At 39.5% G+C, this 27778-nt stretch overlaps 1 protein-coding gene across 2 annotated transcripts; it reads left to right on the forward strand.

Moving 5' to 3' along the window:
- The first annotated feature begins 6126 nt into the window (after positions 1 to 6126).
- On the forward strand, positions 6127 to 17309 carry LOC115813982 (complement decay-accelerating factor). Of its 2 annotated transcripts, none has more exons than XM_030776683.1 (12): positions 6127 to 6326; positions 6668 to 6859; positions 6960 to 7059; positions 13127 to 13197; positions 13300 to 13485; positions 14221 to 14280; positions 14466 to 14516; positions 14893 to 14928; positions 15231 to 15281; positions 15695 to 15758; positions 16925 to 17008; positions 17225 to 17309. In XM_030776683.1, the coding sequence occupies exons 1-12, from the start codon at positions 6260 to 6262 to the stop codon at positions 17250 to 17252; spliced, it is 990 nt and encodes a 329-aa protein (XP_030632543.1). In that variant the 5' UTR covers positions 6127 to 6259; the 3' UTR covers positions 17253 to 17309. The 2 variants fall into 2 exon arrangements, with proteins under 2 accessions (XP_030632543.1, XP_030632544.1); XM_030776684.1 differs by having other exon boundaries at positions 15698 to 15758.
- Positions 17310 to 27778: the final 10469 nt, after the last annotated feature.

Genomic DNA, 27778 nt, shown 5'->3' on the forward strand with positions numbered 1-27778 from the left:
CTGTATCTTGTCAAGTATCACTTTATTCACTAACATTTTGGTCGACTGACCATCGGAGCATGAAAAAGTTATGCACTTAACATGCATGGTCAAAGCTGGACTATTTTCACTTTGATCACAACACGCATTGAACCAGACATCCTGTACTGAATGGTACGGTACAAATGCGTGTACCGTTACACCCCTAACTGTTACTGGTATCTATTAACACCACTATTTATCAATGCCAAAGTGGCCATTATGCCTGTGTATGTGTGTGTCTGCATGAGAAAGAGAGAGAGAGAGAGAGAGAGAGAGAGAGAGATACCATTGAGCTCAGGGAGAAGACAGTAGCAGATAGTGCTGTAGAACAGAACGGGTCAGCACAGTGGTACAGGACTGTAGCAGAAACCTCTGAGATGATCTTTAAAACTTACTTTATTTTTATTCTTATCAGCATAACTGAGAGATGTCTCCATTGTCACTTACAGTGAATAGTACTGTGAATAGGGTTACTCATATATGTCAAAGTTGTCCACTGAATATGACAGAACATGCATCTGTAGAGATCTCTACTTCGCCAGCTGGCTCAAGTGACTTCAGGTCTGGGAAAATGCCCTTTGCATAAATGTCACAGAAACATCGTTGAGTTCCAACAGTCCTCTAACCCTGAAGAACAACCCTCTGTCTGGAGTGGAAAAACTATTGTCATTGCATTGTTTCATTAAAAAAAAAAGCGGTCACGTAGTTGGAAAGTTGTAAATGTTTACATAGTGTACAGCCACTTTCTATGGTGCTGACTTCTCTCTGAGAACGGGCACAGAGATCTGTAAATGTGTTCCATTATTTTTTTATGTAAGTATTTAAGGTACTGAGAGTGGGCTCAAGGAAATAAGCCTGTCCTGGTGGTCTGGTCATGCACTGTCCAATAAAGTTTTACTGAAAAATCCTCTTTGTCTCTTGGTCACGTCCTTGTTTCTGCTCTGATATGGTTGTTTTGACTCCAGAACGAAATCTTTTTTTGTGTCTAAACACACATTTTATTAATGATCAGAAAAGTTTGCATAAAAAACGAAAGCGCTTATGTAATAGAATTTTCTCAGTAGGTTTCTTTGTTGTTGTTGATGTTGTTAATTTTGGCCTTAACTGCTATTGGAATTCATTTGTGTTGTTCTTCATAAAAACGTGAGGTGTGATTTGCCAAATGACAGCCAGTTGAGGAACTGGTTTCTCCCTCGCTAAGCACAGTTGTGTATGTATAGTTTCCATACTGAAGCAGTTTTGTCTTTTCGGGCCTTCAGTGTAGCAGTATTGTAATGTGGCTGAGGAGTGAGTCTGAGAGTGAAGATGTGACTGGAGTTTTGGGGGTGCCTCTGGGGCAAAGCCCAGTGTCACGGCTAAAAGATTGGATGACGTTGTCACTGGGATTTCGTTAAATGTGATTAAAGCCCCCATAGCAGACGGCCTTGTTGTCATGGCAGCTGAGGCCCCAGTCAACAATGTATCAAGGATCTGGAAGGTTCTGCTGCTATAGCGTTTCCCTCAGACAGAGAGATCTCCAATGTGTTAAAGAGAGTTTGATTTAGTTTGGACAGCATAAGCCACTTACGATGACCACTGCTAATTCAAGTGTGTGCGAGTGTGTGTGAGTGAGAGTGTGTGTGTGGGGCAGGGAGGAGGGGGCATGGGGGGTCTGAGTGTGTAATTTTTTACTCTTTTGGTGTGACAAAAAACACTAAGTGAATAGCTGAAATCTAGCTGTGTATTTCCACAAAACTTCGCTTACATGTCCAATTGTGGAGATAAAAATGACATTGGCTAAGATCATGTGACACATCCGTGGAGTTGCACACACATTGACTGAGCTCCTGACATATGGCCCTTATTCTGAAGTTTATCCTCTTTTTGACTGAATAAGTTGTTTTATTTTCAGCAGCTTACATTTCTAAATGGCAACAGTGCGCATACAGCTCACTCTAACTCCTTCTTCTTCTCCACACAAGAATTTGACTCTGTGTTAGAAAAGACAGACAAATTATGGCCAAATCCATACGTGCCCAGCCATGACAGACCGCAGAGAGAGGGAGAGAGTTGTTGTTTCACAGTTCGTTAAAAAATGTGCTGCACAGGCGATGGAAACAGAACACAGCGTCGTATCCACGTGCCCAGTGCATGAGTTTATGAGTAACACAACAATCACTTCTTCTTCAATCACTTCTTCATCATAAACACAGAAGGAGAGTGTTTATAAAAATGCATGACACCACATGTAAGTATGTTTACAGCACTGGCCTATATTGGCCTATAATAAATAGAAAGCAATAACCCTGAAAACACGCGCGCGCATGTCTGTGTGTGTGAGTGTTTGTGTGTATGTGCGTGCGTGTGTGTATGTGTGTCAGTCTGTCTGTCTGTCTGTTTGTTGCAGTTAACTCTCTTAGTCAGCTTTAAATAATTTAATCTGGTGGTACTGTGGTGATGGAGCCCAAGCGAGCATACACGCCCTGGGGCTGGGGCCAACTGGCTGTTCAAGCTCTGACCACTGGATGTCACCAACAGGTACCATACCAATGATGTCACCAACAGGTACCATAACAGTGATGTCACCAACAGGTACTGTACCAATGATCCCAAATCACTGTCTGCCTTGCCCAACTCATATGGGAGAAAAGAGAAAGTAAAGGTGTGTTTTCAAAGGTTTTCGGCAATCAGTGTTAAACATTTAAACATAGTTAAACATAGTTAAACACATGGTAGTAAATAACAGAATAAGCTGATATCAGGACATCAGTAACTGGCTAAATGGAAATGCTTGATAAGGTTTAGGCACCTCCAGTGAACTGCAGGTCTGTGGCAGTGCCTGTGTATACTGGAGTTCACTGGAGTTCAGAGCTTTTTGATATTACGGTTGGACTCTCTCCTCTAATGGGCACAACAAATGCCACAGGGTGAGCAAGTGTGGGCTTATGCATTACTACCAAAGAAGGGAGTGGAAGACTTGGTCTGCAGATAACAGCCAGGGTGTGGCGTTTTTTTCTTTCCCAGATAAGACTGAACTGTACATACCACAGTCAGCTCTCCTAAAAGAGGAAGTTCAGCAAGAGGAAGTTTCCAACCCTCCTCTAACCCTGAAGAACGACCCTCTGACTGGAGTGGAAAAACTATTGTCATTGCATTGTTTCATTAAAAAAAAAAAAGCGGTCACGTAGTTGGAAAGTTGTAAATGTTTACATAGTGTACAGCCACTTTCTATGGTGCTGACTTCTCTCTGAGAACGGGCACAGAGATCTGTAAATGTGTTCCATTATTTTTTTATGTAAGTAGTTAAGGTACTGAGAGTGGGCTCAAGGAAATAAGCCTGTCCTGGTGGTCTGGTCATGCACTGTCCAATAAAGTTTTACTGAAAAATCCTCTTTGTCTCTTGGTCACGTCCTTGTTTCTGCTCTGATATGGTTGTTTTGACTCCAGAACAAAATCTTTTTTTGTGGCTGAGGAGTGAGTCTGAGAGTGAAGATGTGGCATTTTCTTCTTTCCCAGATAAGCCTGAACTGTACATACCACAGCCAGCAAGAGGAAGTTCAGGAAGTTTCAAGATTTTATTTGATTACAATGCCTACTTCCCTTCTGAGGGTAGCAACGTGTGAGTTCAATGGGCTGTCCTGGCAGGAGTAGTTTATTGGTCTTCAAAGACTCTGATCCTATTGGGAGAACAAATAACCAGATCATAGACAACAAGGACGACTACACCCTAGCTTGTAGTGGGTCTTAGTTATATTTATTATAGTCAAACAATGGTGTCAAAAAAAAGTTCTTGAACTACCCAGAAACACCCAGGTAAGCATAAGAGCAGCTCTACATGTAAAAGAGGGTGAGTTTCCCCTTTAAACCCCTGTGCTGTCTGCTGTATGTGGAGGCAGAGAGAGGATGGGAGCCAGGGGAACATGAGATGGAAAGAGTTTTGGTGACGTGGCCAAGAAAAGCTCGCTGCCAGACCACACAGTGTGGTATTTATAGCTGAATCTTGTTTTGGTATCAAATATAGCTTTCAAATATGATACCCATTCAGGTATTTAGACACAACTTTAAATGTGATATGATTATTTCTCCTGACAAACCCATTATTCACCTATTAACATGTTAATCACTTGATTTAATGTATTAGCAGTTTGTACTGACATGTTGTTGAATTAAGGCATCCCAGCAGCATGTTAGAGTGACATAATGACTAATGTACCAGACTAAAAGAGTCTGTCTGGAAACACATTGCAGTATTTACATTTCCAGGGTGATTTATGGATGACATAAAGGATTCTCTAGATGAGTCAAGCCATATGTCTTACATCACTAGGGGAACATGCATAAAAGACATTATCTCAAATCTTCCAGGGTTACTTTAATGTGAAAAGATTGTTTTGAGGAAACGCCTGCCTGTTAGTGTAAACGGTCACAGTTGCTATGACACTAGAGGCCGCATTTAATCAAACACAGTGCCTCATATATCTCAGATCATTAAGTGTTTAACACAGTGTGAGTGATGAATGTAGCAAAGTCTGAATAGCTGTTTGTTCTATAAGGCTATAGGACAAGTTCAGAGTGAGCAAAACCATTCAACATCTCAGAAAACTTAAGGCCCATCCATATTCATCCATTTTCTCCCATTTTCATCTATGTCATGTCGAAGAAGCTTTTTATGAAAGAGATTGTTTTGATCCTGCTTGTGTTTCAATGGCTACACAAATACAAAATCAGATCAATCCTTTTTCATTCAGTTTTATTTTTTTTATTGCCCTAAAAATGTGTGACTTTTGTAAAGGGCCAGCAGCAAACATTAGGTAGGGAGCTACCATGTCTCTGTGAGACGCTAAAAGAGTGAGTTAGAAAAGGATTTCCCTTTCTGCTTTATGAGGCTGTAAGCCACAGAGAGCTGAAGGGCAAAGCAATCTTAAAACAAAGCATGGAGAGGAAAAAAAAACAACTCTTCAGTAACAGTCAGAACTCAGATGGGGAACACCCTTTGAATGACTAATATGTTTCCAGAGATTTGGAAAGAAACTGCTTATACCAGAATTCCTTCCAGCTGACTGCATTTTTGCTGGGGTAACAGCAGCACCACTGGGAGACATCTGTACCACCCAGTTGGTACAGCCCATGTAACCAGTGCTCTTACATGCATTCAATTACAATCCTCTACGTCAGGGGTGATACGCCTCTGGAGAATACTAAGGATGAAGTACCATGGAATATGAAATAGAGCGAAAAAACAGAACAAAACAAACCTGAATCAAACTGATCTAATCTGATTTATGTGGAATTCATCTTATGAATCCACGCAGTGATTCGCGAGCCTGAGTGTGGCTTTGGCTAAAGACCAAGAACAGAAAACACGAGAATACTTTGTGAGGAAGTGATCTGAAATCCGTGACTGACATTCAGGCATAACTTTCTGCAGCCACAATCAAATGATACAAATGTAGACTTGCTCAGGCAGCTTCTACATTATACACAACACTCGATTTATTCAATCCTAAATAATCTCTTTCACAACAAAAAATATTAAAATAAGTGACCAAGGAGAGAGCCGTCGCACAGATGACTCGGCATAAAAACCCTCGTTTTCTCCGGTCAGCATTTCAACACCGAGGATATTTCCAGGGTGTCACTCTGTTTCATTACACTCTGGACAGTGTGTGGACGCAGTTTGAAGAATGCCATATCCACGTAAATAAAACAACGATAATAGCAGCAGCAGTAGTAATATAATAATAATATTAACAACAATAACAACACTACTAATAATATTTATAATAATAATTTTCTTTGAGAAATAATCTCAAAAAACAAATAAACAGTATCAGATGGTGTTCATGGAGGTTACTCACCTTTGGAAGCTTATGACAGGTAGCTGAGAAAATATTTTATTCAGAAACTAATGTTAATTTATAAAGAAAACAAAATGAGCCCCCCCCCCCCCCCCCCCACCCCTTATTAGGATAAGCGGCTTTGAAAATGAGTGAGTGAGTGAAGTTTTCCATTACTGCTGTATGGGAGCGTGGTTTAGACTACGTCACGGGATCTCAAGCAAGCAGCGAGGGAGTACAAGGTGGTTACCACTTCGTGTAGTTTCGGTATGTTACGCTAGCGGGACAATCTTGTTGCGGACCGACAATACAAAGAGGACAACAAAGTAACTTAGAAAAGCAAGCAATCTTTAACGGCATCGTTCTTTTGAGTCTGTTCTTTGAGTACTATTTTTGAAAACTTTCAGCGTAATATAACCACCATGACCTGGGAGCGTCTTTTATTGTCAGCTGTAACGCTGTCTCTCATTTTGACTCCATCAAAAGGAGGTGAGTTAATTTAAGTGAACATTTAAATACATGGTAGCTTCTTTTGATAGCGACAGTTTTGTTTTTGTTACCGTCACTTACAGTGTGTCCCAGTTTGCCAGTCTAATTCGGCAAAATTAAACTAACACTTAATCTTAAAGCACGTTCTTCTTGGCTCGGGCTTTGTGCTGGGTTTGCTCTCACTCTCCGAGACCATAGTAGGCGAATCCTGTTGACGCTACAGTACACCGTTTTGCCAGATAATTTACTATCACTTACCTACTATTAACCTAATCTCTCTCTCTCTCTCTCTCTCTCTCTCTCTCTCGTCTGCTAATGTAATCTTTTACGATTACAAACAGCGGAATGCGAGGAGCCAACTAATCTCGAGGGAAATGTCGTTTTAACAGACGATGCTAGACTGAAGAATAATTTTCCAAGTGGGACAATTATCACTCTCGAGTGTGCTAATGGATATGTTACGACGGATGGTTCCACAAACACTATTACCTGCACGAATGGGAAGTGGAGCAAGGTTGAACTGGACTGTAAAAGTAAGACCTCTAGGTTCTGTGTCACTTAATGTCAGTATTCACGAAACATTTTGTTTTAATTGTGGGAAGGAGTCAAGTCGCATTTTTATACTGCTTGCAGAAAAAGATTGTGGTCAACCGAAGGATTCACCGAATCTACGATACGAAGTCCAAACAGACACATTATTCGGCTCCTACATCAGAGCGGTTTGTGATACAGGGTGTGTATCGCTGGATTAAAACTCAAACTTCATAAAGCTTCCCTTATATTTTTGACCCGCACATATGAAGTATTTGCTTACACATGTATTGAGTAAAACTAAATAGTCGAAGGCTTGTGCATACGCTTACTGTTCAGACATTCATAATCATATATGTACAACTGTATGCTCACATAGGCTACGTATATTTACAAATTTCTTGTATCGTAGAATGAGAGACGTCTCACCTCTAAATGTGCAAGGGATTTAATTGATCGATGTCAGAGAACATTTCCAGGTCGTCTCGAGGGAATTTCAGCATAAGGGGAATGCAATGCAGTGTACGCTTAAATATGAAGTATTTGATCATATCAGGGAATTACTGTTAATGAAGACAACAGCACGAGCTGTAATGACATTTCATCGTCAACTTTACATAAAGATATGTACATATATAAGGACGATAAATCGTGGCATAGGGAAATGAATGACAAACTTCATATAAGCATCTTTTGAACTAACGCGTTTTAATGCATGCAGTCAGAGAAGAAGTGTCATTACACTAAAACTCTCACACCACTTGATGTACCACTAAGGGATCTATCAGATAATTGGAGAAGACTTTGGCAAAGATTAGAGTTGTGAATCTGGTTGCTTTGGATGCTTGGCAAAGTGCAGTTCTCTCTGTTTATGTCATGGTGAGGGAATTGTCATAATGTTGAACACTTTTATGCCTGAAATGGTTTTCATGGTTTTGGATGGAGACATGATGATATGTTTGTACATTTCGGAACTGAAACTCTGAGTCACTGAAAGTCACGTGAGTTTGGACAGTGACAATAATCTCTCATTAGAAACTGAGTTGTCTGTGGGATCATGCCTGATCAAAATGAGAGAAAAACTTTTGAGGGAAACTATCACTGCAACTGAAAAAAAAGAGCTGTCTGGATATGCAGCAGGTCTGAAGCTGCATACATGATAGCAAACATGTAGAGATGCAGTGAAAGACAAACACACACATAAAAACAAACAGACAGTCACTGAATGCAAACAAACACTCACTTCTGAAAGAGCATGTGTCTCAAGCAGTATGAAAACCATGCTTTGTGAAGGCTCTTTGCTTAGATATTATCATGTCAGTCTATCAGTGGCAGTTTCTGTGGATTTGTCTATAAGTGACCCAGGAGTAAAGGCTGCAGTTAAAGCGTGAAGAGTAATGGTAGAACAGAACAATACTGTGGGAAAGGAGAAGGAGATGATAGAATCACTCTCCTCCTAACGCTATCAGTTCTCTGGAAGGATGTTGGAGCTTAATTGAACCATGGGCTAGTGGAGGCTATTGTGGAAAAACAGTGCTCTAGGTGGAATCTAGAGGCTGTTATTGTCTTCAGACGTTACCAAGTCAAAGTAAACTATAAAAAGAAAAACGAATTCAGGAGAAGAAACACTTGTAGCAGATGCATTGTCAAGACAGCCTACTCTAGAAAAACCGGACAAACTGATACAAACACAAGACAAGAGGAAATTGCAGAAAAAACAAAGAGAGATGGCAGTGGTAAAACTCCACAGAATAATATTTCAGTTGGCTAATGAAATCTTCTTAAAACAGAATGGATTGTTGTTTTCTTTTAGCCAAACAGGAAGATAGTATGTTTTCAGAGAACACGGTATTCCTTGAATTTCTTGAAACATTACAGGCGTGGTTATCAACTGTGAAGTGTACAATACACACAGACGAGCCTCTGCTGCCTCCCCTGAGAGAACCTAGCCTGAGATGGTAGTTTATTCTTCCACCACTGAAATTCCTCCAAAATCCTCAAAAAATCTTTCCTCCTTGGCTGCTTGCGCAATCAGCATTGAATTAGGTAGAGAGTTATCTCAGGTAAAACCCTTAAAAATCCTGCAGGTTTTAATAAGATACATCAGTCCCTACAGCCACCATCAAATCCACTGTAAACCCACTGTGAATCTGCTGTGAATCACCTTTTTTTTTTTTTTTTCAAAAAAAAAAAAAAAAAAAATCAAAATCCATTACCCAAGTGCCGTGCCACAACATTTCATCTTAAGTATGACTTGAGGTAGCCTTACAAGTAGTAAAGTCCCACAAATGTAGAAAACTCAGAGCAGTTTGATCGGTCAGGGTGAAATTGTAGTAGCTATGCTAATTTGGCATATGCAACATATATAACAGAATCAATGCCAGCCTGCCAATGCCTTTGCAGATTTCCATTCCATATGGCCATAGGACATTATGCATTTTACTGCCAAAATAAAGACACCTTAACTCCCCTTTAAGTGTCATAATGGGGTGCTTTGCCCCTAAGTGGTACAAGAACAGCTTGGGAACACTCTATACACATCTAGAACTCTTCAGGAGAAATCCCATCAGCTGGTTTTTTGTTGGTTGTGGAAAGCCAACAAAAATATCTTGATTGTTTATTGTGATTGTGACTTGAACTATGATATGATAAACACTTCACTTCAACCTTTGCACACGGCACTCATCGACCTCACCAAAGCCTTTTACTCGGTATCATGGGAACTCCTATGGGATGTCCTGTCCACCTATGGATGTTGTGAAAAGTAGGTTACATTCGAATCCTTAGACTCCTCCAAGCCAACATGCATGCCACAGTCATGGTCAGCAATGGCAACTTTGAGCCATTTCAAGTCAATTCAGGAGTAAAACAGGGATGCGTGATTGCCTCAACACTGTTCACCAGCGTCATTGTGACAATCATCCACTTTATCAAGGATGACCTACTCCCAGGAATCAAAATTGTCTTCAGAACAGATGGCAGACTTTTCAGTCTTGCCTGTCTCAAGTCCAAAAACAAGACATCCACGAGTTCCCTCATCGAGTTCCAATACACAGATGACAGCAGTGTTGCAGCTCTCTCAGAAAACCATCCACATCAGATCTTGACTGTCTTCAACCGTGCATGCACAAAACTTGGACTTACCATCAACTCCAAGAAGACTCAGATCATCTACCAGCCATTACCAGCTGACACAAATCGGATAGAATCATCAATTCAACTTGGCGAAACAACCCTGGAAAACGTGGGCCACTATCTGTGTCTTGGAAGTCACCTCTCCTCCAATGCTGACATTAATGATAAGATCCAGCATTGTCTTAAATGCACTGGAACAGCTTTTAGATGTCTCAGAGCAAGAGTCTTTCATGATTGTGACATCCGAACAGACACCAAAATGTTATTGTACAAAGCAGTGGTGACACTCCTGTATGCATCAGAAACCTGGTCAACACACTGACTTGAAAAGTTCCATCAGCGCTGTCTTTGAAACATCTTAAATATCAGCTGGGAAGACAGAAGAACCAATGGCTCACATTTAGTGTGCTGAATAATGCAAAAACGATAAGCACTGAAGCCGTCATGATCAAGAACCAAATAAGATGGAGCGGTCATGATGTTCAGATGAAAGATAAACATCTGCTTAAGCAAACCTTCCACATTGAAGAAGGCAAAAATAAAAAAACAGATAACAGAAGAGATTCAAAGACATCTTAAAAGCCAACATGAAGAAATGTAACATCAACATCAACAACAGGGAAACCAATGCCAAAGACAGGAAACTGGCGAACCATCATCCAAGAAGGAAAAGCAATTTTCGAAGCCGACAGATGTGCAGAATTAGAAGAAAAGAGAAGAAAACAGAAAGAGAGGCAGCAACAGCCAAAGCCTGATCAGCCATCCGGAACTACCTGTCCTGAATGCGGGAGAACTTTCAAAGCCAAGACTGGACTCATAAGCCACCTGAGAGTTCATAAATAGGTCAACAAATTGAAGACCATCATCCTTGACCTCGAGGGAAAGCCACGAGGATATGATAAACATTTCACTTACCATCTGAGATTGCTGTGTAGTTATCAAGGCTAAAAGCACATACATGCATAATGTCACACTAAGAGACCATATACAAGCACAAAATTACTACGATAAAGGATATTTTAAAATATTTATGTGTCAGTAAAAAAAAAAAACAACTAAATTACAAAACGGTATAAACTTTTTTTTTCTTTTTCCTTTTTTTTTTTTACAAGTTGTAAGGATAAAAATGTGATTCACAGGAAGTTCGTCATTTGACCATGTATTTATTAGTAATCTTTCCTCACAATGCCATTTTGTGCAATGTCTGATTTCACTAGTTTGACATTTCACCCAATGTACTTCTCTTTGAATGCCAAAAGCTGTAAATGCCATTAAATGGTCTGATCTAATTCGAAGCTCAACTTGATACTAGTGTAGCCCAGCAGAAACATGATTTTAGAGTGTATGTGTGTTTTTTCTATGGGAAAAACTAATTCCTGTCCTATCACTGTTTGTACACATTTGATGTGGGCTTGAAGCAAACTGTATTTAGCATATAATGTCATTATTCACTAATACAGAAAACACTGAATGAATTTGTCTTCCATTAAGTGTACAGACTCGAAGATTCTCCTTCGAACCTCAGAGGTAACTTGTGGCATTCAGTGAATAAAATATCTTCACCATGTTGGCACAGCAAGCTAGCTCTTCCTTTTATCTCCAAGACCACACACTCTCTACTGGCAGTTTATGGAGGCCTCTGATTGGCCAACCTTAAGATAAGCCTCACAAGTGCTGAGAGCAGGTGTAGTTAACTGGCATGCACAGCTGATGTTGGCTTAGCCTAGGCTATATGCTGTATATATCTAATTAAACTGCAGTTTGGTAATTTCATGTTGCAATATTGGGATTTTGATTTTAATTTGATTAATTGCTTAGCCCTAGTGGAAAATGCTCTCAGGAACAGGTCCAGTCTGCCATGTTTTTGATTAGATTCTGAACCTGATCAATTCCAGATAAATGCATCCATACTGTTACAAAACCAGCAGAACCTGTCACTCATTTCTCTAGATTTCTTTTGACACTACATATACCTTGACTTGTTTGTTGAGAACAGGGTAAAGTCATATGTTTCCATAACCTACTGTTTCAAAATTGAAAAATACATCTATTTCACAGCAGTGATGAAACCTGTATTATACCAGTGTCCTTGCACAATTTAGAGAATTGGAGCACTCGGAACGTACGTCTATAAGGCAAAAGTAATAGAATTTATGAACGATTCTAACCACTGAAAAAGCGGAAAACTTCAAAAGAAGGTGTTTCATTACTGTCGTCTCTGTGACACTTGTATCTCGGCCAGCATTTTTGTTGTTTTTACTATTTTTCTATAGGGTACATAAAATTTAAATTGGGAGGAGGCAGAAAGTACAGATGAGGGGGCAAAGCCCCCTTTTGGCCCATCATGGCGCCGGGTGCAAGTCAACTGATTCATAGCTGCTCTTGCTTGGACTTGAATTTTGAACCTAAGCATGGCTAGCAAGGTTCAAAGAGTGTTTGTTTTTGATAACAGTTCATCCTAGATGATGATATTTTTTCCCATCAGATTTCTGTTAAACTTCCTATGAAACGCCAGCAAGTTTATCGTCACAGAAACTGCTACCTGATGTGTCTAAGCGATCCACCCCAATTAAAGTCTCTGAGATCTCTTCCTCTTGTTCTGACAACCAAATTAACTGGCACCAAGCCATGCCCTGCCCAGCATTTTTACATATCACCCTAACTGTGATAGAAATGCTTGTTGCGCAATTAACTCAGAAACCTGGGTGGGATGATGTGCTGTCAGTACACTGCATATACATTATTTACAGAAAAATAACCTTTTTTGTTTTTACATGTCCCTAAAAACTACTTATGATTAGTAGTAGTAATAATGCTAGGTCTTCAACTATTATGTTTTATCAGTTTTATTTTTAATTTTAAAAGAGGTGAGACGCTGTAAATAAAAATGGAAATACAAATATCTGTACATGAATCATTTTAATGTTTTTAAATACATGAAATGAACCTGACTCCTCAGGCCGTGTGTGTGTGTGTGTGTGTGTGTGTGTGTGTGTGTGTGATTCATACTGTATGTGCATGTGCAGGTGTGTCATGTTTGCATGTGCTTGAAATGAGCAGTGGGCCTCTGATACTTAACTATAGAAACCTCACTCTGTTAAATGATTTTCAAATCTTGTTTGTTTTCTTTTAAGTTATGAACTTCAGGGCCCAACCTTCAGACAGTGTCTTGCGACAGGCTGGGTTGGAAGGCCTCGCTGTGTCTGTAAGCCTCCTGTCACACATACAGTACAGTTCTGAACAGAAAATACTCTAGTGAAACACACGGACTGAATTCTGATCCTACGACCTTGTGTGTTCCCTTTAGTGGTGACCTGCAAATCGCCGCCTGAGATAGAGAACAGTGTGATCTCTGGGCCACTATCCACAGAGGACATAAAGTTTAATGACACCATTGAATACTCTTGTAAAGATGGATATACCTTCAATGGAAGTTCTTCTATTTATTGTGATGAACATGGCAAATACAGTAAACCACTCCCAGTATGCGTAGGTAAGAAGTGATTTCTAAAGCATGTCATGCGTTTCAGGGGCAACATGTTCATTTCTCCTGCTTTTTTATTTTTTCAATGTCTCATAAAAGAAAAAAAGCAGAAAGAAAGCCAGTGCAATGCTCAATAGTGTTGTAGTGTTGTGGTGTTGCAAAGGTCGACGCTTTGATGTGACCGCTCCCTCATCCTCTCAGGAATCTTACCCATAGTCTTGTGATATTACCCATTGCCTCAGTCATGCAAAGCTTGCCTTCATATCACAGCAGCAGGCTGCTTATCTGTCCCTCTGTGCTGCTTGTTTTGAGTATTTTTTCCCAACAATATACTGTAAATGCAAATATAAATAGATATGTTAATATAAAAGCTGATAGCAAGCTTTATAATGGGTGGGACCTTTGTCTTTTGGAACAATACTAGTAAAATGAGCTAAGTGGAAATTGTTTTAAAATAGATAGAATACTACACGAAAGGGGAAACAGGAGAAGTTGTGGGAGACTATTAATTACTCTCAGTTTCTGTTAATTTGACTTAATGTTTTTAAAAATGTTTTTTGTAGTTTGTTAAACTACCCTCTGGAACATTTTAATTGTTGAGCTATATGAGATTTTTTTTTAATACTTTTTTCCAAAATAAAACTCAATTTTGAAGACATTTAGTCCTGCTGTTATGACAAGCTTCATTCCATCTCATGTGTGCACTCATGGTTACTTTTAAATCAATTTGTTTTTGTCTCACAGAACAGCGCACAACCACACAACCCAATGAGGCAACAACAGCTTTCTCACCTACTGAAACAGGTAATTCAGGCCAGGACAGAATCCAAAAACGCCCAACGTTTTCATCCACCTGTTTCATTTCAAACAGTGCAGTGCAGTCATTGAAAATGGAAACCATCATTCCAGTATATTATAATGTTGTCCATCTAATTTATTCACTTAAGTCATAGATATAAAAGTAACCATTATTTGTTTTTATCTCACAGAACAGTACACAGAGAAACAACCAGATGAGGCAATAAAAACTACAGCAGAAGGTAATTCAGTCTTGGGCAGAATCCTGAAATACCCAACATTAGCATCCACCAGTTTCTTTTCAAAACAAGATTTTAACACAGTGATTTAAAATAGGCCACACCCCTCTGTCACACATCATAACTATTGTTTACTCGTACAATTCCTCCCTCTGATGGAAAGGAAGTGGACATATCCAACATTCAGTCACTTGAATGAGTCATGGCCTCTCAGTTATTCATTCTAATAGCTGTCTCTTGGCCCTTGGTAAAAACTTCTTTCCCACTGAACTGTTCTATTTGTTTCCTCACTTTCACTTCCCTCATCAGGCCTCTTAATTTCAATGAAACTGTTGCCACAGCAATGTAATACAGTGAGAATTGTCTTTGTGTTTTACAGGAAGACCAGATGACCATTCTACCAGTCAACCTACACGTGAGTCATCATTTTAGACTGTCACAGCTGTGTGGTTCCACTTCAGCCCTTATGTGTATCATATAACAAAGCCTATTATACAACACACTCCAGCAGTGTGGGCTATTTTAGATGGATAGCAGTCATGTTAATATCAAATTTATATGAAATTTTACCCTGAGTTTCAGGTGTAATCTTGTCTGTGGGTGTATTTGTGTGTGTGTGTGTGTGTGTGTGTGTGTGTGTGTGTGTGTGTGTGTGTGTGTGTGTGTGTGTGTGTGTGTTTGTGTGTGTGTGTGTGTGTGCGTGTGTGTGTTTTCCAGAGACAGCACACACTAACGATGACATGATGATGATAGTCACTGTAGTGATAGGTGAGTCAGTCACTGTTTCCATATTCTTTTAAAATGAGACCACTCTAGACCACTTCTCTCCTTCTTCTGAACACCTTACCCAAGAGGAGTGAATATGTGAAACCGAAAAGGTTTTTGGCCATATTTACGTTTCACAGAATGAAACTTTGTGCCAGTTAGTTTGTCATTTCTGTACTTTGGGCATTTACATTTTATTAGCTCTCTTTCTCTTTGACTTTTGAATTAGCAAAAAAGTATCCAAATGTGTTACCCTTTATTACTTTTATTTTAAAAACTGACTTTACATTTCATTTTAAAAACATTTTTGATGCACTTTTTTTCTTGGCTTGAGTGTGTCTCGAGCGTGAAAAGAGAAAGTTCCAGAATACTTTGCTGTTGGTGAAATTCGTTTACCTTCTTCCTTTTTTTTGCAGCAGTTATTTGCGTCCTGTGTGTCCTCTTATTTGCTTGCGTATCATGGATCTATAGTAAGAGAGGGTGAGCATGTCCGCTATTACAGCACTCTCAATGAAATGAACAAACAGCACATTAATTAAGCATGGCTTGGCTGGATTTTCTCTCTGATGAAAAGGCAACTGGGCAGCAGGGTTAAACATCATGCAAACAATATAGCCACTCTCTTTCAGCACATGCATTCTCATGACTCCCCCACTGCTCCCTCTGCCATGCTCTGAGTTTGGCTTGTCATACAAGCGAGCAGGTGGGCCTGTTCGGTGTCTGCTTTGCCCTTTCTCTTCCCCCACTGGTGGCTCATTCACACAGTGAACTGTAATTAAAGGACTACTCTCACCCCCAGATTCATCACAGCTTCTCTTTGTCTCACATCAATCAGATACAAAGCTGATAAAATGCCTCTTTTAACTGATGCATGTGATCAGGTGGTGCCCTTCCAAAGGCTCTCTCTTTCTCACACTAGAGTGTCTGTTGAACTAGAGAGAAAAAATACTATGAAAACAGGAAGCCAGGATATTCTTAATGTCTTGCAGACACATGGGCATAGCTGATGGGGCAGTTTTCCTCAGACAGAGGTTAATGTTGTTTACAATGCTAATAACACAAAATCACCTTGGGCATTGGCACAGTCAAGATCAGACTGGAAAAGAGTGACTTCAGCTGGATGAATAGACCCACCCCACCCCCCCACGAATAGTTGACACATTCATCAATACACAACACAGACTCCATACTCCTCTACACTTCGGCAGAAAAGCAAGAACATCACACAGGTGTCACGGAGCTTAATAACTAGTGCAGACAAGACACAAAATAAGCTACATGATTAACCTGATCATTCTCTGCCTCTTTAATGAACCTTTATCTGAGTCTTGTCCCATTAGAACACACACACACACACACACACACACACACACACACAAAGCAAATACATTTAAGAAATTACCATGCATTGTTAATTGACTGGGTGAAAGTCTTTTTGCTGTGGCTCTTGTACTGACAAGTTAACCAAACTCACACATCTAATATGAAAGATAAACTACTAATATCTCATTAAATATATGACAGAACAAAAAGCAGCCTCCTGTTTGTCATGTAGCGTTGTGACAGCTTGCTTTCTAAAGTACAGTCATGACAAAACACTGTGTATCATACTGACATTATCTTCTCCATCTGACAACACTGCTTAGTTCATACACGACGGGAGAGGACCTGAGGACAAAAGAAGAGTTGTTACTAGATCAGTGTCAGTCTGTTGAATGCACACCCACAAGGTACAGAGTAGTGTCTCAAATCCATTTCCATCTCACATTTTGTCCATTTCTAATATTTCATATAGTAATAGCAGGTTCATTTCTGAAACATTTTTCCACCTCAGTGTAATTTACACTTAGAATGTCAGCTCAAAATTGATTGCTGAAACAGCAGTTATAGTTATTTTTAGATGTGTTGGATAGAAAAATCTGTCTAATCCTTTTTTCTCTCTACAGCTTTAATCAGACTGCTTCTGTCAGATGAAGTGTGTCTGCCGCCGGGAGAGGAATTCTGTGGGCGGACTGCCATGTCTTCTTCTTTACCTCCTTCGGGTGGCTGAATTTTCAGATCATTTTTTCATATAGCACTTTTTTTATATGTCAATGCACATTTTATAGTCATTATTGAATGTAATATAAATGTAAAGTTTGTTAGTTTAACTATTTTTTTATTGTTTATTTTATACATAGAAAATAGTTTGTAAGTTGAAGCTGTACCAGACAAAAATGTTACTTTGCTTGACTACTGGGAAAGTGTTTCAGTGTTTTTCATTCTTCATCCAAACAATCTAAACTCTTAAATGTATACACTGGAAATTCCTCACTGACTGGTTCAACTAAATAAAAGACACTTGCTTTCACAGTTTCATACCCCCTAAAATCCATTCAGTGTGTATGCTTTGGCTCAACAGTTTACTTTGTTACAAATGTGTGGATAAACAAATAAAAAATGACCAAGAAGAGAGTCTCCGTACAGTTCAGAATAGTGTGTTAAACTTGTGAAAACATTATAAACTTGATGGAAGGCCAAGGCAAAGATGAAAATACTGTTTATTGGGATTCCCATGTGGGAGTCTTTGAGATGGACTGGTACCAAAGTGGTGGATGGAGTGACGACGCAGTGGTCTAATTGCACTTTGATAGAGAGCCCTGATTCTGAGGAAAGAATGGGTTATGAGAAATAGTGTGAATGACTATGACAAAACAATACAATTAATGATATTAGCTTGACTAATACAAATTATTTCTGAGTAGATTATACACTGCTACAGAGTATAAGAGGTTTTCCAGACTTTCCATCATTTGGTTTGTCTCAAGGGTGTTGCCAACTGCAACAGAATTATCCATGTCGTTGCTTAAAACTCTCAAAGGGGGTATTCACAACTCCATTTTACAGTCCACCCCCGTCCGGAAGTAACTGAGACCGACCAAACCACAATGCCTTCTTAGCTTTGTAAACACACTGGTCTTTTGTTGCCCAGTTGATTGTCTCAGAGACTCTGACTTAGTCTTTCATGATAAGTGGCCGCAAGAGAAGACCTGCGGTTACTGTCATAGTGAAGCTCCAGGGCACTGCACATTAGAGTCAGATACAATAGGCTTGAGGGGTGAAGATGATCCTGCTCAGAGCACAGGCTACAGTGAAAAGACTGTCACATGATTTCACCACCTTGCTGTATCTTCATAGCTTGACATTCATCAACAGTTTCGTTCAACACAAAAGTTTGCAGAATTATATTCCAGCTGGTCAGAGCTGAAGAACATTTCAAGTTTTCTACAAGTTTTCTACAGCGTTCTACAGCGTTTGTGTTCTTATATGCAATGTCCGCTTGACTGTGAAACTCAGAATCAAATACTCCCTGTTCTGTAGAAAGTTCACAGAGATGTAGTGTGGTCTTATGCATCATGAAAAAATTATGACATGATAGGCTTGAAATTATGTCATTTTTTAAAGCTGCTTACAAACATGACTTGAAATACAACCCAAAGGTTAATTGCCTTTTTATCACAGCTTTCCTTTTCAACGTTGGAGCCAAATGATTTTGCTGTAGCATCTGACATTATATTCACAGCAATTTGATGAAATGCAAACCATTTTATTTTAGTTGTTGTTATGATTATATCAAATTGTGAGATTTACATTTAAGTGAATGCAAAAGAAATGACAATGGTTTAAGTATGCAAAGATCATGCCGTGTACAATGGGAAGATCAGCCAGTCTTATGGCTGTGTTCGAAACTCTGTACTGTGTACTGCTCATATACTGATCTTGACAGAAAAGGAGTAAGTCATATGCAGTACAGAACAAATAAAAATTATGCAGTGCACGATAGTTACCTGGATGATGTACTACTCTGGTGAAAATTTCCAGTATACAGCCAGAGCTCACTTTGTCAGCTACTGCATCCCATGATGCAATGCAGTGATTTCCAATTTTCCAAAAATTAAAAAAAAAAACATGGCGGACAGTGGCAGTCATGTGACTGTGTAGCAGACTACATTAAAGTTCTCATACTTGCATACTATACTGTATACTAGGGTGGGGAGTAGTGTGGAGTGTATACTGGCCCAGTATGCAGCCTGTAGTACACCAGTATGCTATTTCGAACAAAGCTTCAATTTCACATCCAGTTAACTTTCACAACTTTATCCAGAGAACGCAAAGGAAAATTAAAAGCCAATCTACCTTGAACCTTTCAGCAAACAAATCTAGAAATAACCCAATTTCTATTTAGCGCAGCACAAAGACTAAGTACAGCAGTAAATGCCAGAAAAGTGATAAAGTCATTACCCAAATTACTGGAGAAAAAAAATAGACAACATATGAACACTCTACACATACTCTGGGGTGCATCCCACTGACATTAGTTTACCACTGCTGCCCTCTACTGGCTAAACAGAGTACCTAGGCATGCAGTAAACAAGTTCAGCCCCTCAGAACTGTCAGAAAACTAGAACCACTTTATTAATCTGATATGGTATTTCATTATGCAATAGCAAAATAAAAAACATGCACCTCACCATATTCTCTTATAAACTAGTAAGTAGACACATGTAAGGGTTTGCAATGTTCACTGCCTCAATAATTATCCTTGTACTAATTGTCGTGCCAATGGTATGAGAAAATCTGGTTAATGGTCCTTTGTGAATATTAGACTTAGTACTAATATCACTTTACTGTAACTATTATCTTATTTTGGAACCTGAACCCAGTGAAATTACAGATATTCTGAAAAACTCTATTTATAGCTCAGCGCTCTGAACACTGAACCTCGAAATTATTCAGAATAACTCTTCATTATCCGTACATATAATAAATAACAGCATTAAAGTAGTAAATACAATAATACAATACCTCTAGCTAACAAAGTTCCTGGATCACCACATTCAGTAACTTGGAAATAAATTATCACGTACTCAAAGAGTAGGAATATGGACCTAATCAGGATAAGCGGCTTAGATAATGAGTGAGTGAGGTTAGTGGGAGATTTCACTGTACTGGGCAACTAATAATATGTCAGGCGGACACTGTGCAGCTTTTAGAAAGAAAAGGAAATTTGTTAACCTTAAGTGTTCCTTAGTAATTAAAGTTGCAGTTGTGTAAACTCTCTCCCTCTTTTTCACCCTTCTTTATCTATTTCCATCACTCTCACTCTGCCTCTCTGCCCTATCCCTTTTGATCCCAGTTCTCTCTTTATGGCCCAAGCCTCCCTGTGTTCAGGACCAATGCACACCAAAGTAACACCTAACAGACGCCAGGCTCGATGTTTTAGCGCAGCAACCCCCAGACCATTTGGTCAAATGCTGATAACGTTTAATTGCAAGGGAGACTAGATCACCTCGGGAGGTTAGTTTCTCTGTGAGAATGGAATTCAGAGCATGCCATAGGCCCCATCTGCATTGCTCCACTCGAGCACAAACTATGTAGAACAAAAGAGAAATGAAACTAACCATACGATATTATCAATAAAATACCCATATCGAGTCATAACTGTTCATATAGTCACAAATGCGCGGTAAAACTTAAAAATAACCAGGAGCCAAGTCACGAACAGCGAATTGTATGACCATCGGTGTAACTGTGCTGTTTTTAATGATAAAGAAACCACATTTGGAGCAGAAAATGCGGCAGATACGAGTACACGGATGTAATTTTACTATTCTTTAATGGGAAAAAAATATGTAAAATTATTTCAACCGAGCTAAAATTAGACACCCCCAAAAGGATAGCAGCACCCACCCCCCATCTGCAAATCAGATAAAATTCCAGACTCCAGGGGGTGCTTGAGCCTATCCCAGCGCAGCGCTCATAGGGCGAAAGGCAGGGAAACACCCAGGCAGACACACAATTTAGTACCCGTACTGGAGACAGTCTGGTATTATTTACTGGATCAAGGGAGCCAGTATCCTCCTGTTCACAAGCTGCATGGCACCATTTCCATTACACATACACTCACTCTGAACACATTATCACATGAACTCTTCATTACAAACATTTCACTGAGGAAAAAGACACACCATAGAAATAAAGCTGAAAAAATACTTACATAGTATTGCTCCAAGTCATCATATCCCAATCAGTCACCCACTCTGAATAGCTGACAGCTCACAGCAGTGACAGAAAATAGTAACCATAGGACTAAATGAGAGACTGTAATTCCAGGATCCCATTTTTTCTCCAGTGTGTTCTGGTGTATATGATTGATTTTCCATAAATAATACATAACACAATATGAGAAGAAATAATCTAACCCATTTCTGATCCTAACCCTAGCCCTATCCCAAACCTTTACTCTAACTGGGCTTAGGATCATTTCTGATCCTAACCTCAGCCCTATCCCTAACCCTCTATCTAGGAGCCCTATTCGACTGCCAATCTCATTCATAGTTCAACTGTCGCAAAATGTGGTTATGAAACAAGGATCATTCCATTCCGACTGTATGGCGGTGCTGAATGTAAAGGTGACTCTGGACTGTGACGTGCTCTGGGACGAAACGCTGATGTTGTCGTCTCTGGCTCCTTCTCTTTCTCACATTTGTTTTTCTTCTGACTTGCAAGGGAGCAGGGTACATTTGAACATAAAAGCGCAATTTGAACATGAAATCGGAAGTCGGATATAGGCTCGGAACAGCGCAGAATTCAATTACATATCTAGGAATTCTACTCCTAGAGTAGAAATAAATAAATAAACAGAAATTAACAATAATGACCCAAACATGCACTCCTGGTAACTTATTAAAATACCTTAGGAACATTAGCAAGGCAGAGCCAACAACAGATATGGAGGTCATGCAACCAACTCCTGGACATGGCGGCAAACTCGCATATTCGGCTTTCTGCAGTTATTTATTTGTTATTTATTAGGTTTATCCCATTCTGTTTAATCCAAATTGTTCTTGTACATTTTATTCTACTTGGCGTTGACGTTGTTCTGCACTTCATGGCATTAAAATGCTCGTTTTATGTTAATGTTAAGGAATCGTTTAACGAATAGTGTTTATTCCATATTGCCTGTAATTTATAGCTTGTAGGGATTAAACTTAATTAAAAAAAAATCCAAGGCATGTGTTAGCCCGTTTATTATTTAATCCTGTATTTTGTTATGGTTATTTTTATATGCCATTTTGATGTTTGATATGCCGACACTTGACAGTGACCTCGTTTCAGTTTTTGTCGTTTCATTATCAAGTTGTTTCTGTGTGCGGAAGAAAAAGTTTTGTACCTACCTACTCGGGCTTCTTTTTTACTGTAAACTATGGGCCTTCTATATTCTAAATGGGCATATTTATTGTCATTATAAGATCACCATAATGGAGACGTTTCAAATAATGAGCGAGAAAAAGGATGGAACATGTCCTATTATAAAATAAATTCATATGCCAAGTCAAGAAGACAAATGGTTTAATTGGGTGTTTCAGCTCTTTTTTCAGGTGTGGGAAAATGGAAGCTAATGTCGCAAATGAGAATACGGATCAATGAGCAAAAAAAAAGTCATGCTTGGACAATTAGTCGACTATAGGCAAGACTTCATGAATCTGACTCGACTATGGAAATTCTTAGTCGGGGACACTAAACTGTACCTGAGGCAGGATCGTATTACGTCACATGCTGTTTAGTTGCACAGTTTAAGATTACAAATTAAGTATGAGGCATAGCTAGACAACACGGAAAGACAAATTAAAACAAAGGTCGATGTTTCTGATATTTGAAGCATCTACAAATAACTGACATAATTTCTAACATGGAAAATATAAAGATATTGTGCCATGTTGTGAAAAATATGCAAGGTGGTAAATTGATACAGTTGGTACCCGCTTTCTAAGTGGTTATGTTCATAAGCTATGCAGTTACGGAGTTCATTTAAAGAGAATAACATTTCTGAAAATATAAATTATTAAAAAATATATATATTGCCAGCTGATTTGTTAGAGAGGGCCTCAAAAGCACTTGAGGGAGGAAAGTCAATTTAGGAGCATGGCACAGGAATTGAACATTCCCCTTACTACCCTGGCCAATACTTCAAAAAGAAAAGGGACCTCACCGAGCAGGGCTCAAGCATGCTGCCTTCAGTAAGGTACAAGGGCTGCAATGCAGTTTTTATTGCAGAGCAGGAGCTCAAGCTGCAATCTTATATCAGAAAGGCAGGAGCTTTATATTTTAAGCTCCCCCCAAAAGAGGTAGGAATGCAATGAAGACTAGAAGTTAAAGCACCAATACGAAAAGTCAAGGATATAGCACAATGTTAATGGTCAAATAGGCCAGCATCAAAGACACATGAAGTGTTTTTTATACAGAAATGTTGTGTTCTGTAAATAAATGAACCATTGCATTTAAGTTAATTATGAAATGAAATGACTTAAATTATACTAGTGCAACTGCATCATTAACTAAATTATTTCTTTATTGTTTCAGGTTTGCAAATTGGCCTTTGAACTGGCTAATTATTATAAGTTGCCATTTCCTTCTCAATGGACAGAAAATGGCATTGCGAGTGAAAGTTGGTTCTCCAATTTTATGAGGAGGAATCCACAACTTTCTATTAGAAGGCCTCAGGCAACAAGCTTGTCAAGGGCTACAAATTCCAACCTAACAAATGTAGATTCCTTCTTTAATAAGCTAACAGTCCTTTCCAGGCATGAGTTTGAGGGAAAGGACATATGGAATATGGATGAGACAGGTCACACAACAGTCCAGAGGTCTGGACGAATTGTCGCTACTAAGGGAGAGAGAAGAGTTGGGAGTGTGACATCAGCAGAGAGGGGGGCCCTTGTTACAATGGCAATGGCAGGCAATGCCCTAGGTAACATTATCCACCCCCCCCCCCCCCCATTTGTCTTTCCCCAGAAAAAATACCTGCCTCGTGTCATCAGAGGCGGTCCAGAGGAATCAACTGGCACAGCCAATTGGATGCAGGAGCAGGACTTTCTTGTCTTCCTCCAGCATTTAGTTCGACATACCCGGGCAACAGAGGACAGCAAAGTTCTGCTCCTGTTGGACAACCACTCCTCCCATGTGTAAACTGAAGCAATCAATTTCTGTTGGGAAAATGGGATGGTTATCGCAGAGATTTACATTTACATTTACATTGTCATTTCCACCACACTGCACACACCATTTGCAACCACAGGATAAGACTGTTTATGGGCCTCTGAAAAGACACCTAAACAGTGAGATGGACAAGTGGCACCGGCAGCACCCAGGAACAACAATCACCATCTATGACCTGCCAGAGATAGTGAACAACATCTTGCTACTGGCAGCATCCCCTCGTAAAGTAGGGACTTCGCTACGCTGGGATCTGATTCACCAAGTTTGGTTCAGACCAAGCTTCACAAAAGTTATCCAATGGATTTTTGATTTTCAAAAGCGTTCGTCCACAGTGAATTGAAATCAATGGCAAAGTTGCCAAAACGGAAATGACCTCATATGTGTCACCATTCCTTGACCCTTCCTATCTCTTTTTACCCTTCCTTGACCCTTTCAACCCCTCAGTAAATTCCAAGGAGTGTCTCCTCCCTTCAGGATAGCAGCACCCCCCCATCTGCAAATCAGATAAAATGCCAGACCTCCTGCTATCCTTCAGTTCAGCTTTCAGCTAAGCTGCAGTTCGGCTATCGGTTCAGCTTCAGCTCCAGCTCCAGCTCCAGCTCCAGTTGAGCTCTGGTTGTCCTAACTGTAATGTAGTCCGTCCATTCTGACCCGCTCATCTCTGTGAAGAATCAGCCCAACCTCACCACCTCAGAAGATCCACGATGCTGAAAGACACACGAAGTCTTACTCATGGTCTCCTATTGCTAACCTCAGATACTCCGGTCTCTCATACCTGAATGTGGCTGGGCCTGCTCTTCTTCTTCCCCCTTCCTCTCTCCTTCCCTCACTACCCTTTTGTGTGTAAGTAACTCCACTAGAACATCACTCAGATAGTTCTTTGTGAGTAATGCCTCATTCTCATGTAGTTGTTCATTCATACATACATTAGGTAACAAGGATATTGTCATTGTCTACCATTAGTTGTTTGTGCTCTTGTGAGTACTTTAGATGCTGTCGTATGTGTGTGTGTAGCGGATGTGCCTTAATTCCACCTGAATCGCAATTGATTCAACATTAGATTCATTCTGTTCCGTTGAATTTGATCGTTGTAATAAATGTGTACGTTCATATTCTCACTCTTTGAGTATGTGATAAATTGTTTCCAAGTTACTGAATGTGGTGATCCAGGAGTTTAGTTAGCTATAGAAGTATTGAATTCGAAGAGTATTACTGTACTTGCTACTTTAATGCTATTATTTAATATATGTTAAGGCTGATAATTAGCTATTTTGAATAATTTCTAGGTTCAGTGTTCAGAATGCTGAGCTGTAAACAGAGTTTTTCAGAGTAACTGTAATTTCACTGGGTTCAGGTTCTGAAATAACGTTATGGTTACAGCTAAGTGATATTAGTATTAAGTCTAATATTCACAGTACCATTAACCAGAATTTTCCTATACCATTGGCACGACATCTGTGATGGCGACATTGACAAACAGGAAGTAAGGCGATGTCCTAGAACTGTATGATAAAGTTGTGAAATTTGGCTCACTGATTGGGGCTCCTACCCTGATTCTATCCAGCAAGTTTCATATCTGCTCATCAAGCACTGTAGTGCCACCTGTGGGTCAAAGGTGGAGGTAAATTCACACATGACTCTTTAGAACAGGGGTCTCAAACTCCGGTCCTGGAGGGCCGGGGTCCTGCTGTTTTTCTTGTAGATCAACTAAATAGAGTCTCTGATTGGCTGAAGAGTGTCCACACCTGTTTTCAAGATGAAAATCAACAGGTAACTAAGAGGTGAAAACAAAAATCAGCAGGACCACGCCCCTCCAGGACCGGAGTTTGAGACCCCTGCTTTAGGACCATATAAGGGAAATTAAAAAAGTGAGATAATGCTGGATTCTTTGGGTCAAACCAAATTCATCCCACTCAGTGACATCAATTTCCACCATACTGAATTTTCTGCCATTTTTGATTTTATGAAAAAGTGTTTTTCGCTTCTCCATGGACAAACTTTGTCCAATCTTCACCCAGTTTGTCAAAAATGATCTTCAAACTAAGCCTCAAAAAAGTTAGCAGATGGATTTTTGATTTTCCAAAGCATTCGACAGCCAACTGAAATCGGCAGTGAAGCCGCAAAACAGGAAGTGAGCCCATATCTCAGCAACGGTTTGATGTATGTACAGCACACTTGGTGGACTGACTCAAAACCCTGCCTGAAGGGAGTACAGGAAATGTCCAATTTTACCATTTGGGGGTGCTATAATAAGTGAAAACATGTTTTTGCTCAATACTTCTTATATCTTTATTGTAAAATCATGATTGTTATTTGTCACGCCTTTCTTGATCTTGAGGTCTGGGCAACAAATAAACGATTACCCCAGCATGCTCGGCCCCCTCATTGCTGCTTGCAGCTATATTTTGTTTTTATTAGACTGTTGTTATTGTTTGTATTAGATGTGTAGTTGTGCCTCTATCTGTGTTATTATTGCTGTTTGCAATTGCTGTTCAATGTTTTACAAACTAATTATTTTTAACTGTTGCTCAATAAATAAAATGATGAACTGAAATTAAATATTTTTGTAGAATGGTCATTTTTTACATTTTACATTTGCAGTGAATTGGTTAGGCAGCTTTACAGCATTACAGATGGGTGTTTCAACTGTACCATGGTACTGGAACAAATATGCTCATTGTTTTTATGAGCTAATTGTGGAAAATACAAACTACTTTTAGATATTACTGATCATTACATTTTTAGTAGACAAACAAAGGAAAGATCATATAAAAAATCACGTTTCAGTCACTAGGTTTTGTGTGGTAATGCAAAAAGCAAAAAGTGTATCAACTGTACTCAGTCTACCCTACATGATGTTCTCTAGAGAGGTGAGAGTAACAAAAAAAAGGTCTGACCAAGATGGCAGAGGCTAAATGCTACATGTAGCATGAAAACATGTGTATGATTAAAAGATGTATGGGCAACTATTTGTGTCTACATCAACACGAGTTGTTGTTTACATGTTACATGAACTTAGTTGGGGCCAGAGTGGTACAAAAAAACTCTCTCAATGGCTCTGGTCATGGTAAATAGACCACTGTAGACCTTCATTTAAGCACTCGAATGTTTGAGCTAGGTGACTTGCGTGTTGTTTTCGTGACCACAACCCCGTGCAGAATTTGCGAGGTGTTTCGGTGTGTGGAAACCTAGCATAACTGCCCTTTCATGGGCTGTGCTGAAAGTCAGTAAGACTGACTAATAAAAGAGGAAACTCTTTTCAGCCAAGAACCTGTGTTTTGAGTGCTGTCTTAGGTGTATGGAATAGTGGATTTTTAAGACTGATACCGATTTCCATATCTGAGGATTTAAAAATCTGACAGTGATATAGGCCTATCAGCTGATATTCTTTCTTTCTTTCTTTCATTCTCTCTTTCTTTCCTTCTTTCTTTTTTTTCCAGAAACACGTAATATAAACAAAG

Source organism: Chanos chanos, chromosome 6 (genome assembly GCF_902362185.1).
Source record: "Chanos chanos chromosome 6, fChaCha1.1, whole genome shotgun sequence".
NCBI lineage: Eukaryota > Metazoa > Chordata > Actinopteri > Gonorynchiformes > Chanidae > Chanos > Chanos chanos.

Coding starts and splice junctions, on each gene's coding strand:
- LOC115813982 (XM_030776683.1), top strand. CDS start 6,260: ATGACCTGGGAGCGTCTTTTATTGTCAGCTGTAACGCTGTCTCTCATT. Junction 7,060..13,126: donor AGAGCGGTTTGTGATACAGG/GTGTGTATCGCT, acceptor TTTTCTTTTAAG/TTATGAACTTCAGGGCCCAA. Junction 14,517..14,892: donor AATAAAAACTACAGCAGAAG/GTAATTCAGTCT, acceptor TGTGTTTTACAG/GAAGACCAGATGACCATTCT.